At 40.4% G+C, this 19,350-nt stretch overlaps 3 protein-coding genes across 7 annotated transcripts; 2 read left to right on the top strand and 1 right to left on the bottom strand.

Annotated features, from left to right (window-relative positions):
* Positions 1-303: 303 nt before the first annotated feature.
* LOC132262019 (scavenger receptor class B member 1-like) lies at positions 304-10,672 on the top strand. Of its 3 annotated transcripts, none has more exons than XM_059761131.1 (9): positions 304-525; positions 3,238-3,490; positions 3,696-3,840; positions 7,169-7,369; positions 8,107-8,334; positions 8,735-8,852; positions 8,930-9,096; positions 9,377-9,877; positions 9,972-10,672. In XM_059761131.1, exons 2-9 carry the CDS (start codon positions 3,252-3,254, stop codon positions 10,080-10,082), a joined length of 1,710 nt encoding a protein of 569 aa, XP_059617114.1. In that variant the 5' UTR covers positions 304-525; positions 3,238-3,251; the 3' UTR covers positions 10,083-10,672. The 3 variants fall into 3 exon arrangements, with proteins under 3 accessions (XP_059617114.1, XP_059617113.1, XP_059617112.1); XM_059761130.1 differs by having other exon boundaries at positions 304-598; XM_059761129.1 differs by having other exon boundaries at positions 304-765.
* A 108-nt stretch (positions 10,673-10,780) lies between these two features.
* On the bottom strand, positions 10,781-16,314 carry LOC132262020 (congested-like trachea protein). 3 transcript variants are annotated; one of them, XM_059761135.1, is made up of 6 exons: positions 16,197-16,251; positions 16,029-16,070; positions 15,814-15,929; positions 15,313-15,745; positions 11,146-11,328; positions 10,781-11,077 (listed from the first exon to the last, which is right to left on the bottom strand). In XM_059761135.1, the coding sequence occupies exons 3-6, from the start codon at positions 15,907-15,909 to the stop codon at positions 10,890-10,892; spliced, it is 900 nt and encodes a 299-aa protein (XP_059617118.1). In that variant the 5' UTR covers positions 15,910-15,929; positions 16,029-16,070; positions 16,197-16,251; the 3' UTR covers positions 10,781-10,889. The 3 variants fall into 3 exon arrangements, with proteins under 3 accessions (XP_059617118.1, XP_059617116.1, XP_059617115.1); XM_059761133.1 differs by lacking the exon at positions 16,029-16,070 and having other exon boundaries at positions 16,197-16,314; XM_059761132.1 differs by having other exon boundaries at positions 16,029-16,259.
* A 186-nt stretch (positions 16,315-16,500) lies between these two features.
* Positions 16,501-17,146, top strand: LOC132262021 (cytochrome c oxidase assembly protein COX20, mitochondrial). The gene is made up of 3 exons (XM_059761136.1): positions 16,501-16,663; positions 16,719-16,906; positions 16,965-17,146. The coding sequence occupies exons 1-3, from the start codon at positions 16,622-16,624 to the stop codon at positions 17,083-17,085; spliced, it is 351 nt and encodes a 116-aa protein (XP_059617119.1). The 5' UTR covers positions 16,501-16,621; the 3' UTR covers positions 17,086-17,146.
* The last annotated feature ends 2,204 nt before the right edge of the window (positions 17,147-19,350 follow it).

The following is a 19,350-nucleotide window of genomic DNA, read 5'->3' as shown; positions in this document are numbered from 1 at the left end:
CACAATTGCTGGTGGTTATTTATAGAAAGATAGGAGAATCAAACGTGTGCCAATGATTCTGGAACTCCAAGAGCCTGTGAAAATGATGAAAATATTGGATAAAAAATGCTGAGCTTTCTACCCACTCGGCTATTGTGGGGCTCTCGCCTCTCCACTTTGTGACTCATACATTCTCAGAGTCGAGTGTGACGCTAGGAAAAGCTGTGATCGTGTGAGTGATCGAGGAGGGGGATCAGCTGAAAGTTTCCACGAGCCAGCTTTTAGTCGCCGATGACGATCATATGCTGTGGCTTTTGCACTGCACCTGGGGAATATACTTAAACATCATTCAATCCCCATTTCATTCATGTTTGAAAATCGCATCTGATCGCACGCTCAGCGATCCTCCGGACCAACGGTCGAATCGAGTGATAGTCAGGAAGTTACCATAAACGCTGTTAAGAAATACCAATTTAGAGTGATTTGTGCTTACGTGTAATAAAGACATCATTTTTGCTAATTACCAACTTCAGGGTGTTTCATAGTGTAAGGATTTTAAGAAAAACAGTGCAAAAAATTCACACAAAATGCGGGAGTTTCTGAGATTCTGGCGCCGAAGGTACAGTTCCGTGAGCACAGGACTGAATCCTGGAGCTGAATTTTCCAATCAGAGGAAAAGTGAGAGGCGGAAAAGCCTGGCCGATCCTCAGGCTCTCCAGGGATTCTCAATTCTCGACTCGTTCTTCTACAAACGGAAGGACGGTGAGCGAGCCAGATGGCCCAAAAGTAAGATTACACGCGTGAAAGTGGTTAGAAATGATTTAATCTGTCTCACATGGTGATATTGCATAAGGCAAAATAAACCGAGGATTTTCTTTATCCGAAAAGTGCCGCCTTAAAATCACCACGCGATAAGTCAATAAAATAAGCCTCTATGCATAAAGTGTTTCCTTTGCGCCAAGTGGCAATTAGATCTCCTCGATTGAACGGGAAAAGCAGTGACACAAAGGAAAGGTCAAGTGTGCTTATGGCAGTTCTTGCAATGCGTTGCATTTTCCAACCATACATTATTATCAAAGTGCGTTCGAATGCGAAAACGCCTGATCGATGTGCGCATTGTAGAAACTTCTTGCCACGCGTGAAAATTTATTTATTTTACCATATCGAAAAATTATTTATTAATATTAATATTATGTCGATTTTGTAATATAATACTTTTTGCATTGTGCATTTAGACTGTATTTTCCTCTCTTTCCCACCTCTCGCCTTTCCGCCTCAACGGCCGCTGAGGTTGATGCAATTTGCCACCTTATTAATTATAATATTTTTTCTAAATATACCATTCGTAAATTGTTACACCCGCCAAAACGTCAAAATGAATGTAATACAAACATTACTTCCCAAAGTTCAAGGCTTCACTTAAATTTTGTCCACTTCGCATGTGTCTTTTTGATAAATTAATGTGTTCAGTTTGTCGGTATTTTTGTTGAATAATTTCCTCGTAAAATTATACAGCTATCTCTATGAAAAATTTCACTTTCAACTAAAATCAATTATTAAGATTCATCCAAAGCGCTGCAGACCATTTAATTTCCTAAGAACATCTGCATATTCTACCCGAAAAACACACATAATTTACACAAAATTTGCATGTTATCTCAAATCGTATTCAATTGTAATCTCTTCTGGTTGTATGCATTGCACAACTCGTGGTTGTCTCGAGGATTCCTCCTCAGCTTCATCTCTGGCCTTAACATTGTTTAGGACCACACAAAACACTGGCACAACCTCGACAATGAAATGATAATATACGACACTGAAACACATTAATTATACCTATCATCCAATTTCGTGAGAAGTTAAATCTATCCCCAGAAACACAGCGAATCTCTTCGCATCATGCAACAGCGCGAAATTTCCCATGTGCATTCGATAAAAGCTCATCTCACGTCACATTTCATTGATTTTTCATTAGAAATTCAAAGAACTTCCTCGACAACTTTACAGACTTTTATGTTTTTCTCAATAAAACACACTGCAATTCATTGTATCGATTTTTAATATACTTCGCAGAAATGCCGATGATTATTACTCAGCTGAGATTTATTAAAAGAATGCAACTGTTGAATCAAAATTCTAATAATTGCTTAACTCTCGCACAATGGTTGAGGCTAAACTCAATCTAAAATACCATGTCAAAAATTCGCAATCCTTCCTAGAAAGTCAGTACAAGTAACTTACAAAAAAGTAGATTTCTTTCTCAGCCATACTTTTCATTACTAAATTACTCTCTGAACCACGCTTATATCATTATAGTAAATTATAATGAAGATAATTGGGCATAAAATGCAGTTTGAAACGTCTCAGTGATTTAACCATCATTAGATACAGATTTTATCTATTCCCACAAGTCAGTCGCTAAAGGGTTAAAGAATTTCCCACTGGTAAAAAAGACAGTTCATTTTGGAAACGGTAATCTTCGATAGGAATCTGAATGCACATGCAATAAATCGATTTTTGACCTTTCTCTTGAATTAAGAGATGCAGTCTTTGATTAAATCCAAAAATTTGCATACGTATGGTATATAATGTTTTCACCTCAAATGAAGAATATTTATAGTAAATAAATAGAAAACACGTTATCGTGTTGAGAATTTCCTTGAAAATGTTCTGCGCATTTATATTTCCAATGCTTCCCGGCACTTTCTCATGTTTTTTTTGTATAGAACCAGAAGAGGGGTGCTTTTGTTTAGCTTCTTTTCTCTAATACCGCAATTTAGATTTCATGTCAAATGGTGTGAAGCGGATATTTCGCAAAGAAATCACACGCGCCACACTACCAAGTATTTGAAGGCAAAATGTGCAAATATGAGTTGAAAATCACCTCCAATGACTGCTCAATGAACCATATCGGAACTGTGGGTGTTAAAGATGTGCTTTATGCGCTATCTTTATGACTCTCACCTCCTTCAAATATGTAGGTCAAAGCTTTATTTGCAACTTTGACTCACAACTCCGCAAAACTGCCACTTTGTCTCTCTTCCTGGCGCGAAGATCATCTGCAAATCTCCACGAACCTCATTTGACGGAATATTTATGGCTTTACCATGCACTGTAATTACCACACCATGCATTGTTGTCGTCATTGTGACGATCACTTGTAGCTGAAAAACTTCCGCATGGAGCTTTTCTTGAGTGATTCTAGTCATTCTGATCCATTGAATTTCATGCTTATCTATCTCTCTTTAAACATTACAGGTGCCTTCCTCTTTATGGCCACGGGGCTCGTCTCAGTCACATTTGCCATTGCAATCTATATCTTTAACCCATACGACCTCATTTTCAAATGGAAGCTCAAATTTGAGAAGGACGGCGAAGTCTACAACTTATGGGCAAAGCCTCCTGTTGACCTCTACCTAAAGATCTATCTCTTCAACATCACCAACTCTGAGGATTTCCTCGCTGGCAAGGAAAAGTTACAAGTTAAGGAAGTTGGCCCCTTCGTTTACAGGTAAATATACATATATTTGTGTACTGTATACTTCCCAAAAGAGCAGTCTTAAGTAGATAGACTTGAGAATTACACCTGAGCACAAAGGATAAAAAAGTGTTTGATCTATATACGTATGTTTCAGCCAATGCCCTCAGTGAAATTCCACATAAAATGCTAATTTCCGACATAACCCAATTCAAACCATAATGTTGTACCATTGCAGGGAACTCCTTTCCCATGAAAACATCACCTTCAATTCCAACGGAACAATTTCCACAACACCCAAACATCCTTTAGTGTGGCAGGAAGAGCTTTCGGAAGGAAATAACGAGGATGATGAGCTTATCTTGCCAAACATCGCGCTTCTGGTAAGTACAAAATATTCTTTTCTACCACCATAGAAAAAAAAACTTGGTCACAAATCCCCACTACGAAGACGTTGTTAGGGGAAAATTCCTAAAAAGAAAATGTTAGAATATGTTTTCGTGAAAAAGAAACGCGCGCGGCTGTGTTTTGCAATAGAATTCCACGCTTTCAAGGAAAATATATAACGGAAACCTAAGCGAGACGTTCTTCGCACTTCCACGGCATGGCAGAGAAGCATGTGTTGTTGTTGGTCTGGACTCCCCCTGGGTAATTAGCAATGCTCCACCTTTGAGCAATGGTAATGGGAGATTATTACAATTAAATTCTCTCCACAGTGCCAATATGTCACTAAGCGTGTAGTCGTGAGAACAGCTCAGCCACTTTGCTGATCAATGATCGAAAAGAGAAACTTGGAATTTGCTGCTAGAGTTGAGGAAAATTGGCGCACAACGAGTGTGGAAAATGCGACCTTCATTTAATTGTAGGGAGAAAAGATATAATTCTCAAGTCTGTGTGATGAAAAATCTTCGAACTTTGCGTGTGAAAATGCATACAAATCCTATCATTTTCCTCTCCATCGACTTGAAGAATGTGTTTTCGATTCGTGTGCAGTGTGCAAATGATGCTTCCTAAAACATCTTTTTCCAATGCTTATTCACATGAGAAAAAATAGCTCTTGCATGATGTCTAATTTGAAAGATGAGGAAAATTGCTTCGTTGGATAATATACTTATAAATTGTCACTGAGTTGTGCGCTGGCCAAATATACAGCGGCTACGAAAAATCCAGTTTCGAACACTTTCTAAGCTTTGTTGGAAAAATCATACCTAAAGTGTGGTGAAAATGTCATACCCAATGATCCAATTTTCACTGAGACTTTTCCCCAGCAGTGAAAGACAGACACATTCACACAAGAAAATACCGGATTTCCAACCTTCTAGCAGCAATTTTCATCGTCCAAGTGTGATCAATGAATTACCTTTTCCACATAATTAATGCACAACGGTGATACTTAGTCAGTTAATTAATTTACTGTAATGCAAACAGTTTCACTATCATTTCGGAAAATCGTCTCTTCAGTGTAAATGAGTTAAAAAAAACAATTTTCATCATTTATGAAAATCAGTAATTTTTCTTCACTAATAATATATTACTTCATAACTTAAATGCAGTTTTTGCTCATTCCCGATATTATCTTCTCGCTTGCCTCTCTGCAAAGTGAAGCTCTCCACGCAATTACGTATTAGATCTATTGTTGAATTATTAAGGAAAATTGATCAGCAGGACTCAAACAGGAAAAGACACTTATCTAATAAGTCATCAATAATTTCACGACGAGCAGTTAAAATTATGTAAAAATATCATGAGAGCGAGGAAGATTTTATGTAATCGACGTTTGATCGCATTTCTGTCTGTACGCGAAATACGATCGCTTAGTGAGACTGCAATCGTGACTCCTCCGTAAAGTATGGTATGGTTGATAAAGAAACAATACTGACAAACAACTCTTCACAATACCGCAAAAGCCCCGCAGGAAAATCTGTAATAAGTCCGATGATCATTGTGTAATATTGACTTTTTCTTGTCGCTCGACAGATTCTTTATGGTTTCTCACTCAATAAATAGACACTTTTAATACAAAACAGATCTGCCAATAATTGTATGATTGCAATCCATTAGCATGAGCGAACGTGGAAACCAGTTGCAATGTTGGGTGGGTGAGAATTGTCGGTAAATTCTTTACATTGCACCCGCAACAAGATGCAGTTCCTTGATTGCCTTTTTTTTCATAGACATCATCATTTTTTCACGGGTGGAATCTTCATACAAAAGTTCATCAGCGCGCATGCAACAGATCAAGACGCCAAGTTAACACTCTGTGAACTTATTATGCAATACAAACGGAACAAGTTCTTACTTACAATATTGCTCTTTACTTTCACGCATATGTGTACAACATATTTGTCGCTCATCATGTTCGATAGTGGCGATCGCGATAAATATGAGTGGATTTTTGGAGAGGAATATCAAATTTTGATATGTGGCATTTTTATAACCCAACATCGGAGCTAGTAGAACGATCTAAAAGCAATTTGTGACACATAAAGGCTCTGTGATAGTAATCAACAACATGATATACTCGAAAAGAGATCAAATACCATGACGCTCTGTAAAAGCGACACGAAACTGCTGAAATCTAGTGTAACAGGATTCAAGAATGTGATCTATTACTCTAACACCTCGCGGCAATAGTATAATCCTTCCTTGTATTCTGCAAATTTGTTAACTGGCCAGGCCATTGCTCAAGCCATTGAGTAAGTTCGACGTGGAAAAAAAACTGTCACATCCTTATACGTTTTCATGGTCTATTTCAGTGATTTCAAAAGCTTGCTTGCGATATCAGATCGACTATAGGCTATTAATGCTGATTTTATGTGTAGCCAATAAATATAATCTTGACCTTTGAGTACTTAAAGAAATGCATTATATCGCTGTAAAGTGACATAAAAATCCCACAATTTCTTTTATTTATAACTTTCCTTGACACGTGAAAAGTTCACAATATGTATAGAGTGTAGAGAATGCGCCCATCCCTGATCGCTTAAGGGTGTCTGATTGCCTCACAGCATCCATCATATTTGTTATGATCGCGTGCTGCCAATGAAGTCTTTTGTCATTGTTCACGTGGAATTTCCACATGGAAAATTATGTCAATCTCTTTACCTTTCGGGTTTTTCTCGCTCAAGGCCACGCTTTTCTGCACTTTCAGACGCAACTTTGCACAACACGTGCACCCAACTTGACCGTCCTTCGGGCAATGAGGAAGAAATTGCTATCGGGCGAAAAAGTTTGTGCTGTGTTGTGCATGGCAACATGAAGAAGATCATCGATGGCTATTTATTTTGTCAATAAGGCCACCCATTCAAACGGGTTTTTCCTCCATGAGGAAATTCATCGAGGTCTGCAATTATTTTTGTCGCTCCTTCTCAATGCATTGACCGCAATACACAAGTGGATCAAATGAGCCAGACGCGAAAAAAGCATCAATCTTTGTATCGACACGCTGATCAGCGATATGAAAAATATATCTTTCTCTCACTTATAAGCTAAATCTATACGCAATATAGCACGGGTCTGTGAGGCCACCTTGAAAATAATGTGATTAGCAAATGGGGAAGTAGGAAGCATTGTTGCAAATGCACCAGTGATATAAGCAAGAATGATAGGAATGTCCTAGAAGACTCGATGGAATCATCACTGAATCTCTTCCTTTATTGCCCATTCGAAACTTTTTTTTATTACTATCATTTCTCTCATACTTTGTTGCAGAGCATCGCTCAAGTGGCCGCTGAGAAGTCCTACTTTTTCCGCTTGCCCATCAACATCCTCATCAGGCAAACAAACAGTCAGCCACTGGTTAGGATGACTGCCAAGGAGTTCATGTTCGGCTACGAGAGTCCACTCACGACTCTCGGTTACCACGTCTTACCCAATTGGATTTCCTTCCAGAAGGTCGGCCTGATAGACAGGGTGAGTGCCAATGAAACTCTATCTCGCCAAGAATCGTGCGTAAATCACCTCCGATGACAAATGACTTTTCCTCATTATGCGGATCTTTGTGTTTCACAACAGTACAAAAACATTGAAAAATCATCCAAATACTGGTTTTCCTCCATTGAATTTAATAAGCTAAAGAACCAAAGACGTCACGAAGTTGGAAACTAGCGGTACTGGCTTAGGGAAGATGATGTAAGGTTCTTTTGGGATCTTTGTCACCTTTCCAAAAATACCTGCATATTTTTCAAGAAAGTGATTCATTGGAAATATGCCGCAGTTCTTGAATATTTCACAAATACACTTTCACTCTATGACCCAAGCAAATAAGTTATGATTTTTCGGGGTTCATTAATTTTGAGAAGTTCAAATGTGCCTATTTGTCGATGCTTATTAAGACCCGAGGGCGTGTCTTTGACCCTATCTTCATGACTATTATTTCAAGATTTTCTGGTTATTTTATGATGATTTTTTCATTGTTTTACTTGAAACTTTTCAATAATCCGTTAAAGTTTTAGAACTGTTAATTCAATTAAATTATAGACTCACAATTAGATTAGATGTCTAACGTCATGAATTGCTCATGTGTTTGAGAAATTTCTCGAGCCGTTAATGACATTCCTCATGTAACTGCTCAAGAAAATATTTCATTTCTCCAATATATAAGCATGAGGTAATTGTGGATATAATTAAAAGTATTCAATGACATTCAGATGTACGACTTTGAGGGCGATTATGAAACTATCTTCAGCGGTGAAACAGATCCTAGCATGTCTGGTCTGTATGACACCTACAAAGGATCCCAAAACCTGCCTCAATGGGAAGGAGATCACTGCAGCAAAGTCACAGGAGCGTCAGATGGTACAAAGTTCAAGAGCTTCATGGCTCCCAACGAAACAATCCTGTTTTTCCGCAAGAGCATGTGCACCGTGAAACGAATGGTAAGCTGGAGTTGAGTTACTTGTCTTAATGTCGACTAGAGCCAAAAAAAAGCGTAAACGACCCAAAATGACCAAAGAAATTGTTGGAAATGTGAGACACCGTTTTGGCGCTTTCGATTTCAACACCCAAATTTGCATGTCATGCAAAATGATATTCATAAGTTTATTCAAACGTACAGACTTTTTTCTCCTCTCATGAAAAGTGTCAATGATCGCGAAATTAAATGAACACACAAAAAACGTGTAGACGTAAAAATCACTTTCTTGTTCTACTGACGGGTCATCAAAATTGTTGAATTGTCGACCTTTTTCCTGCACACAATCGACGATGATGGGAAATTATGATCTTATTGTTTGCCAACATCATACATGGTGAGATTAAACTCTTATTTTTTTCTAGGTGCAACACGGGGAACCAACAGAAGTGTCAGGTTTAAGTGCCCAGAGGTTTGTCTTTGAAGAGAACGCCCTGGACAATGGAGCTGTGGAGGAAAAGAACAAGTGCTACTGTCGACAAGGTGAGAATTCCCTCTAATATGCCAGTCAAGACAGTCAACAAGAACCATGACACTGACCATGCACAACTCCTTTCCAGGTAATTGTCTTCCAGCCGGTCTCATCGACGTGACAGATTGCTATTATGGTTTCCCCATCGCGTTGAGCTATCCTCACTTCTTGGATGCTGATCCGAGTGTGACCAAAAATATTATTGGACTAAAACCCAATAAATCGGAGCATGAAAGTTACTTCATGATAAATCCGGTAAGTGTACTTCCTGCTTCTATTTACTCCACTTCCACTTAAGAGTTTGCTTTACGGGGATTCTCCGGGGGCGTGCAACTAATGTAATTCGAAGAATTATTCTCTTAATAATCTATAATTAATTAGAAATAATTAATTAAATGGAAATTATCTTGCTAACAAGATCTATGGCTAAAAATAATGAGTGAATCTGACTGGTTGTAAAGCATCGACCTTTCTCCTGATCTACATATTAACAACGAGGTGTGATTAATGTGTTTCCACCTGTTGTTTCCTGCAGACGTCGGGCCTTCCCCTGCGCTGTGCCATGCGTTTTCAGATTAATATGGCCATGAAGGATGTGAGCAGCATGTCACACGTGGAGCAGTTCTCCCACCTCACGATACCGATGCTCTGGTTCGACATCACTTTCCATGAATTGCCGCCGGCGTTGAAGAACCGTTTCCACCTGTACCTGAACGTCCTGCCCGTGCTTGATGCTGTGACGTTTTACGGCAGTGCCATTGTGGGTGTTTTGCTTCTCATCTTCGCTGTGACCAAGGCTTCCGTTGGCATGTCCACCAGCATCACTTCGAGCAGGAAAATCTCGCTGCAACGCACCTACGATTTCAGGAGCTCCAAGGTGTATTCGCCGTGCGAGCAGAAGTACGATAACTCCGATTGCCATGAGCTGACGATGCCCTCCGTGGCGCCGGTCTCAGTGTTTGACCTCGAGAATGAGATCCCTCTCTCGGACGCCGATGAGCAAGAGCTCCTCGATGAGCGCGACAGCGGTCACGGGGTATGTTTGACTATTCGCACGTATACCATTTCTAAGACAATGGGAGGAAACACGTTTTTCCTTAATTACAATTGTGGTACTTTTACCTCAACAGACGATCAGCAATGCCAGTGAAGACTGCACCATAACGATACCTCAGGAAGAGAGCAGGAACTCCCTGAAACCGCTTTGCCATCAAAACAGCAATTTCACACTCAACAGATAACAGACCAGCGACTCAACGCTACTCAAGACATCCCATGGGACAGTATTATACAATAGTGACGTCTTTTCGATGATTTTTCACGCAATTCCGCACTATAAATATCACCACAAGTGCTATTCAATCAACGGCAGATATATTGCTCATTTACATTGAGACTAAAAATTATTGTACAACTACTATTGAGCCTTTCAGGGAAATCCAGGAAATTAAAGCTCAACACTTAATTAAAAATCAGTGGTAAATAGTCAACCATTTAGGAATAAACAAAATTTTTCCACTGTACATCAATTACATACATTGATTCAGGCTTCTTGTTACTTCCTCGTCATTGCGGTTTTTATATTTTATACACCCAACAGGAATGACTCAAAATGACACATTTTGAGTTTTGCATTGATATTCAGTGCGGAATTGTGAGGCAAGTTATTACAAAAACGACAACAAAATCTTTGCAAAATCCTTCTCTCAACCATTAGTCATTTTGTAAATATTTTCCATCTCGCTCAGAGAGCTTTAGGAGCGATAGCCTGTAATTTTAAGCTTAAGGATCGTAGATACATCTTTTATACGTTTTTCTATACGGAGAAAATACTCAATCTGACCAAGTATTGAATTAAAATAAAAGTGACACAAAATTATTGGCCACAACTTTCGTGGAAAAATTGCCTAGCATGTTAGTGAAAAGGGTAAAGTCTGTATCAAAAACTGAATTATACTTTTATTCCTCCACTAATCAATATTGTAACGAAAGATAATAAAAAGAATTTACATATATGGAAAAAAACTGACTCTTTCCTTTTCCAAACCCTACAAATTGGGCGCCACGAAATTCAGGAACTTCATGAAGGCTTCAAAGCCACAGAAACACGCCGCATTGGCGGGAAAAGCTCGCAACATCACAGGTGTGACGCCTTTGTAGAGAGCAAGTGGCCCTTCTCGCCTCATCAATTCGGCAAAGACGTCCCTTATTCCATTCTTGTACGTTCCCTCGGGAGCTGCAACAAGAGGCATGCGTTAAAACTTGCACTTCAGCTATGTTGTGCCCCCATTCGAGGCCACAAACCTGTCTGTAGCCGGCTCTTCAGCACATCAGCTGGCATTCCAATCGCCCAATTGGCAATACCGGCCATTCCGCCGGCAAAGATCGTGCCCAGCAACCCAACGCCTCCCTCCGAGCCCATCTTCTGCTCCACCTTGTCCTTCGTGTACTCATAAGTGAGGTAGTAAAGTCCACTGGCAGGAACATCTTCAAAAATAAAAAGAAACACAATGTCCTCAACCTTTCTCTACACTACACAATAAGTTCTTCAAGGCATCATCAACGACGGCGTGGTCGAAAAGTCAAGAATTGATTGGGGTGCAACAGAAACTCCTAAAAGGTTAACGAAGACGTGACTTAGTATTCCGCAACTTCTACATTACTAGTAGTGCATCACTGAGTAGTCGAATGTTATTCCTGTGCTCAGAAAATTTTGCTACACATTTCTGTTAAAGCTTTTCAACGATCCCAAGGTTCCCAAGAATACCGAACATTGTCAAATAGAACTCCAGCCAATCGGCAAATATAGAGCTTGGCAAATACACAGCATTATCCAAACATATTCAGCTTTCAAAAACCGGAGACATTCCTAACTTCCCTTTCAAAAATCAAATTAGATAATTTCTCCTCTCAAATGAAAACATTCAAGAGTAATTAAAACGATCTTTCACTTTCAAGCCAAACACAAATAATGTTTATGAAAGGTATCTTCAAATGCACCTGCGCTTTGTCACGTGTCAATTCAAGAGATTCTCACCAGCTCAATTGCCCAAAGGGGGGCGTACGCATTTGATAACATCAATTGATAACAAATAGAGTGGCCAATCAACAAATTAAACAAATAGTGACTGCTCCAAATAATAACTGCAAGTACAATCAAAACAAGTTTAGCAATGAATCGTGCACTCAACAATCATGCTTCAGTTAAAGACTCCTCTTTAATTTACGAGTTTCTCACAGGCAAGCCTACATATCATTCAATTTAATTGCCAATATGTTTCCTTATTGATTTATAAATCAAGCCAAATGGCGTGAAAAAAAACTAGGTAAAGTTCACTATCAATTCATTTACATTTTTGCGAAAAATTGTTGATATAAAATCATTAGCGAAGAATCTTGCTGCTTTGCTGCGTAAAATGGCTGCTTTATGTTAAAGTTTAGCACAAAGATTAATTTTCGCATGGCACAACCAGAATCCTTGTATCTATTTATCTCATAAATGTATACATTTCAAGAATACTTAATTAATGTCAAATATGGGTGCGTTTAGACTGTTTTATCTTAAGCAATATTCAAAATGTGGCTTACACTTTGTCTTGATTTTTTGCGCGTGTCCAAGACATGGCAACAAAGTGTTTGATTTTTCATTTTCTATTCGGTTTTATCTTTCAGCCAAGACACTTATGCAAATTCTCGAAGAAGATCCGCAAAATATTTGGACTAAAAGCCTTTATTTGGTCCAGACATCGTATAATTATAAATATGAGATTTTTCATAACTCTCTTTATCTGTATTATGGGGACATTCACGTTTTCTGCTTCTTCTCACATTCTTAGATACTCATTGTATGAGAGAAGAAGTAAAAATATGCACAGCCTGACTCTGATATCATTACTAATAAATAATAATAGTTTTTAGATTAAAAATATTACTAAACGTTTATCATTTAGTGACGATAACTCTCAAAATAAGAGACAGGGTGATAAAGAAATTGCGAATGAGACTCAAGTTTCTTCTGTTTTTCTTAATGTTTTCTTAATGTTTCACGTCGAAAGCGACACAATTTAATTAAAAGTTGCCGTGTTACAAGAGACTCACATGGGACATGAATTTAGTACCACATTGTGAGAGAAAACGCCGAATATTTCCACATTGCAATTTGGTATGTAACAACAAACTACGATTGTACGATATGCGTGGAATACTAAAAACATTGATAACAACATCCTTTCCTTTCTATGTTGCCAGTTTCCTTTCCCACACTTTTCACGATCTCTTCAGTCACATGAAGTTCATTCAAGCGTGAGGAATTTCCATTGAAATTGTGCTGATTCAGTTCTTTAAGGAATTTGTAACGAGATGCAGCTGTGGAGACATTTGCTCCTGCCCTTCAATTTCCTCTTGATCTTTGTGTCACTGAGTGTCAGTGAAAAGTGGGAAGACATTGGAATCATTTGTCCAAATCAGTGTGTTTGTCAGTATCAACCATTCCTGGATTTATCCATCGCTCGATGGATTCTAGACACTCCCAAAGATGGGGCTGAGATTGCAGATAATGAGGTAAAGATTTAGATAAGCAAATACTGATCTCTCAAAAATCTTCTACATTAAGACATTCTTCTATCACTTTCCCAAAGATTGCCCTAGAGACTGATGCACATGCCGCAAATAATCCTTTTGTGAAGAGCGTCACGTGCATCATTCAAGCGGAAACGGATACCACAAATCTCCTGGGATCGTTGCCGCAAGACTTGCACGCTCTCATCCTCCTCTCGTCTGGAGCCGCACAGAAAATCATCATTCACAGTGAGGATCTGTCGCCACTCTCAGAACTGACCACACTCGAAATTAGAGGCTCCCGCGATAAGAACATAACTCTGCTCATTGATAAGCCACTGCCGGGCTTGCTGTACGCCAACTTCGAGTCCATTCAACTTGAGGCCAATGAGAAGACCACGCGACGCGTTGATGCCGTGGATCCGTCCCAGAACTTCAACTACATGCCCGAAAGTGAGAGAGTTGAGTATAATATCTCACTAGAGATTGAAGAGGAAGTGGAGATCCTGCCTTATGAAGTGTACGTGATGGAGCAACAGAAGTCACGAACAGCATCCTTTTATGGCTGGGACACACTTGAGATCCTCAAGATGCACAATTGCGCAATGGATGAACTACATTGGGAGGTTTTTGATGGCCTCACGAAACTCCATCATCTCTCACTGGAGCATAATGATATCAAAATTATACCGGCATTTGCTTTCTATGGCACTCCCAATCTTCAGACACTCTCGCTGGCTCACAATAATATCTTGAATATGAATTATAGAGATTTGGCTGGATTATTACACTTGAAAAGTCTGGATCTGAGTTTCAACAGCATCACAAAACTCAGTGAATTGACATTTCCGCCTTTTCCGGAACTCCACACGATAGATATTCGTGAGAATCCCATCAAATATGTTTTCGAGAGCACATTTGATGTGATGAATACCAGCAAGGAAATATTCTTGGGTGCTCAAAACACCTCTATTGACCTCTCAACCGGGAGCGTTTTCAACAATCTACCACTCTTGTCATCTTTAACCATCTTCAATGCATCCGCAGACTCTCTGGGTCAAGGCGTCTTCAAAGGCCTAATATCTTTAGTCACTCTCAAAGTTCGTGGAAATCTGAGCAGGATTGAGTTTGATGCCTTCAGTGGCATGCCGAGAGTTGAAGAAGTTATCCTTAATAGATGCGGTATCACTGAAATATCCATGGATGCCTTTTATGGCACAGATCGCATTCAAGTCATTGATTTGTCCAGGAACCTTATCTTTTTCCTGCCACCGAATCTCTTTAGCCAGCAGAAGAATTTGCGAGAAGTTTATCTGAATGACAATCGGCTGACTAAACTTCCATTGTCCTTCTTTGAGAGCCTTCCTGCGAAAATGGTCAGACTGACTGACAATCCCTGGATTTGCACATGTGACATGATATCCTGGAAGCAAGGAATTACCAATAAATACAGGAAACCAGGGAAGATTCAGAAATGCTCAGCGGAAGCTGCAAAGTTTGGCATGACGCCTTGTGAGTCCCTGGAAGGAGTCTACTCCTACGGATATGACAATAAACTTTCACCCAGATGCGACGGAGGGCCTGATCATGTGAAACACCAAACAGTTTACTACGCCTTGAGGAGAGATCTCAAATGTCCGCGGAAGAGATCAATCCAGGAGAGAAAGACAGTGATTCCCGGCAAGATAATGTCTCCCAAAGAGACAGAATACCATATGATGTTGAAGAGATTGGATAATCAGCAGGCACAGCCGTCAAGAGAGGAAGAAAGACTGTTGAAGAAAATGAAGAAAGAACGCTTCCGCATGGCCAGAATGAAGTACGCGAAGAATATCATTGTGGAAGATCACCACAATTCTAACAGAATGTCCAATAATATCTTGTAAATTGCTCAATTGCAAAATAAATACTCACCTCGCAAGAGTGTGGCAAAGGATCCCTTGTAGATGCTCCTGATTCCTCCTTCTTTGTATAATTGTTTGGCGCAGTCAATCATTCCGTTATACTTTTGTGGCTGATTCCCTCCCTGTTGAATTTGTAAGAGGCACTTGATACGCTCTCCAGGAGCCATGATACTCGTCGTAAAGACACCTGAGAAAGCACCGGCAAGGAAGAGCTTTTCGTTACTCAGTTTCTCGCCTTCCGATTGCTGCAGCAAGCGCTTTCCCAGGCCGAAACCAAAGAAACTCATAGCGAAAATGGGCGCTACACCACTTATGGGTGCTGACATGCCTTTGTAAAGACCCCGAAAGCCTTCTCGTTGAATTGTCTTCTTTGCACAATCCCATGTGCCTGCGTACAGCGGTGATTGGCCGGCTTCCGGCACTGGCATCGTCTGCAAGCGCACCTGCACCATAAAGAAACACCATTATTATCACGAAAAACTTCGCGAATCATACGACAAACCCACTGTACCTTTATAGTGTCCAAGGGATGACCCACAAGGACTGTGCACACTCCCCCAAATCCTCCGGACAGGAAGTACTTAGCGGGACTCGTTTGACTAGACATTTCAGTGACCCACTTTCAGTCTGGAATGAGACAAACCAAATTACATAATGAAACCTCTTTAAGCTCTTTAACTAAACCAAATCATAGTGAGTGGAAGTCAAAAGGGGAGAGAGATTAACCTTTGAACACCACGGAATTCAACCTCGCGTCGACGTCACTATCTGAACAAGACACCAATATTACATAAAATTCCTCAACAATGATTCGACATTTGCGATGATGTGCAAGTACAATAGATAAATACGACTTGTATTCTTCAATTAACTCAAAGGAGAGCAAAAGAATACCTTTTTAGAAAGTGATTTTCACTGACTGTTTATTTGCATAATCAGCTGCACTGAGACTGTGTGTGTATGAAAAGGGCGAAAACGGGAAACTGTCCACGGCGAATCCGGGATATTTTGCGGCGAACAGGAAATTTCACCCTTCAAAACGCATTAATAATCTTTTTAAATGCAATCGAAGCTGTAACTATTAATATTTTCAATCTTCTGTTCTTAGTGTGCATAAGAATATCATTTTCAGCCCTGCCTTTTGCCCCAAACCGCCTAAACTCTACAGTTTTTTTTCTTCCCGCCTCTTTTCACAACCTCAAAGTAAACATAACCTCGCTTCCGAGAGATTGACAGCGGAGAAATTTTCAGCTGTTTTTGTTTACTCTCTGGCACATTCTGAGTTGATTTTGCTCAAAACCAAAGAATAATTCTCTAGAATGACTGAAAACACTGAAGACGATGATTATCAGAACAGCAAGGTAAGTTGAAAATCCCGAAAACAATTCAACAAAGTAACTTAGGAATCTCTTATAGAAACTCATGTTCTTCGGCCGAGATTTAGCTCAGATCCCGTGTTTTAGATCAAGTTTCCTGTACGGAATCGCCGGGGGAGTTGTCACGGGTTTCGGTACGTTCCTCTTCACATCACGTCCAAAAATATCTGCACACGCGGGAGTAGGGATTTTCTGTATCACCACCTTGGGATACTGGTCTCAATGCCGGTAAGAAAATGTGCTGAGACAGCGTGAAAATTACTCATCAATGCCACTGCAATTACAGGTACAACTGGTCAAAGACGAACTTCGAGTACAAAAAGATGAAGCGGGGCCTGCAAGATTATGCAATGCACGAGGGAACTGAGCTAGGAGACGAGTTGCAGAAACGAGCATCTGAAGTCTGAGATCAAGCTAAAATGCAGTAGAACTATGACGTCAAAATGCTGTAGAATAAATAAATACATTTTCATGTATATAGAAATTTCCACATTCTTCGTGATAAAAACAATGCGTACCCGGTGGCGAGCGGTCGTCTTGATGACCCCGGTGGCGAGCGGTCGTCTTGATGACAGACAACGTCGTTCTACAGTCACGAGACTGTCGTCCGTTGAGACAAACAAGCGACTGTCGGTTGTTTGTCGGGTGGCACCGGTCTGAAGTTCGCAGATGTTAGCAACATGGCGACGTCAGAATTTTCGGCCAAAATGAGAATTTTTCCAAATGCAAAGAAAATCGCGGAAATCGCTCAATTTAACTCTTTTCAGGTCGGGACAATACTTTTCCGAGCCGTAATTAAATTCTTGGCATATCTTCAGTTTACCGAACACTCTCGGATCACCCCCATCTTTTTTTTGTTTGAAAGGTGTTGATGTCACAAACATTTTCCCGTTATAAAATCGAGTCGGACTCTAACGGTTCTCCCGCTAAAAATCGGTAAAGTTTGTAACCGAATACAAAAAAATTGTATTTTTAGCGGGGCCGAAGGCCCCGCCTCCCGCCCAATACCCCCACTACATACCTTACCTCAACCCCCCCCCCCCCTCCCAAAACAACCCCTCCCAACCCCTTCCGTATATATTAACAAATTTTCAAAAATCAAATTCAGAGTGTCTGCGGGCCGAAGGCCCCGCCCCCCACCCTCCCCACCCTCCTCACCACCCACCCTACCCACCCCCCGCCCTCCCCACCACCCACCCTACCCACCCCCCACTCACCCCACCACCCGTTATGCTGACAGAGTGTCTTGCGGGGCCAAAGGCCCCGCCCCATCCCCCACCCCCACCCTACCCCAACCCCCTACCCCTCCCACCACCCAACCCTCCCACCTCAACCATCCATTCTGCTGATAGAGGGTCTTGCGGGGCCGAAGGCCCCGCAAGACGCTAAAACGGGGAAAAATACGCGAGTTTTTTCCCTTTGCCACTGTTTTCAAGCTTATTTTGGTGAAAAGTGGATGGGAAGACGCTAAAACGGGGAAAAATACGCGAGTTTTTTCCCTTTGCCACTGTTTTCAAGCTTATTTTGGTGAAAAGTGGATGGGAAGACGCTAAAACGGGAAAAATTCGCGAGTTTTTTCCCTTTGCCACTGTTTTCAAGCTTATTTTGGTGAAAAGTGGATGGGAAGACGCTAAAACGGGGAAAAATACGCGAGTTTTTTCCCTTTGCCACTGTTTTCAAGCTTATTTTGGTGAAAAGTGGATGGGAAGACGCTAAAACGGGGAAAAATCGCGAGTTTTTTCCCTTTGCCACTGTTTTCAAGCTAATTTTGGTGAAAAGTGGATGGGAAGACGCTAAAACGGGGAAAAATCGCGAGTTTTTTCCCTTTGCCACTGTTTTCAAGCTTATTTTGGTGAAAAGTGGATGGGAAGACGCTAAAACGGGGAAAAATTCGCGAGTTTTTTCCCTTTGCCACTGTTTTCAAGCTTATTTTGGTGAAAAATGGATGGGAAGACGCTAAAACGGGGAAAAATTCGCGAGTTTTTTCCCTTTGCCACTGTTTTCAAGCTTATTTCGGTGAAAAGTGGATGAAAAGACGCTAAAACGGGGAAGAATTCGCGAGTTTTTTCCCTTTGCCACTGTTTTCAAGCTTATTTCGGTGAAAAATGGATGGGAAGACGCTTAAACGGGGAAAAATTCGCGAGTTTTTTCCCTTTGCCACTGTTTTCAAGCTTATTTTGGTGAATAATAGATGAGAAGACGCTTAAACTGGGAATGATTCGCGAGTTTTTTCCCTTTGCCACTATTTTCAAGCTTATTTTGGTGAATAATGGATGAGAAGACGCTTAAACGGGGAAAAATTCGCGAGTTTTTTCCCTTTGCCACTATTTTCAAGCTTATTTTGGTGAAAAATGGATGAGAAGACGCTTAAACGGGGAAAAATTCGCGAGTTTTTTCCCTTTGCCACTATTTTCAAGCTTATTTTGGTGAATAATAGATGAGAAGACGCTTAAACGGGGAATGATTCGCGAGTTTTTTCCCTTTGCCACTGTTTTCAAGCTTATTTCGGTGAAAAGTGGATGAGAAGACGCTAAAACGGGGAAAAATTCGCGAGTTTTTTCCCTTTGCCACTATTTTCAAGCTTATTTTGGTGAAAAATGGATGAGAAGACGCTTAAACGGGGAATGATTCGCGAGTTTTTTCCCTTTGCCACTGTTTTCAAGCTTATTTTG

Source organism: Phlebotomus argentipes, unplaced genomic scaffold, assembly GCF_947086385.1.
Source record: "Phlebotomus argentipes unplaced genomic scaffold, Phlebotomus argentipes genome assembly contig_15, whole genome shotgun sequence".
Taxonomy (NCBI): Eukaryota; Metazoa; Arthropoda; class Insecta; order Diptera; family Psychodidae; genus Phlebotomus; species Phlebotomus argentipes.
This window is presented reverse-complemented; position numbering and strand designations above follow the sequence as displayed.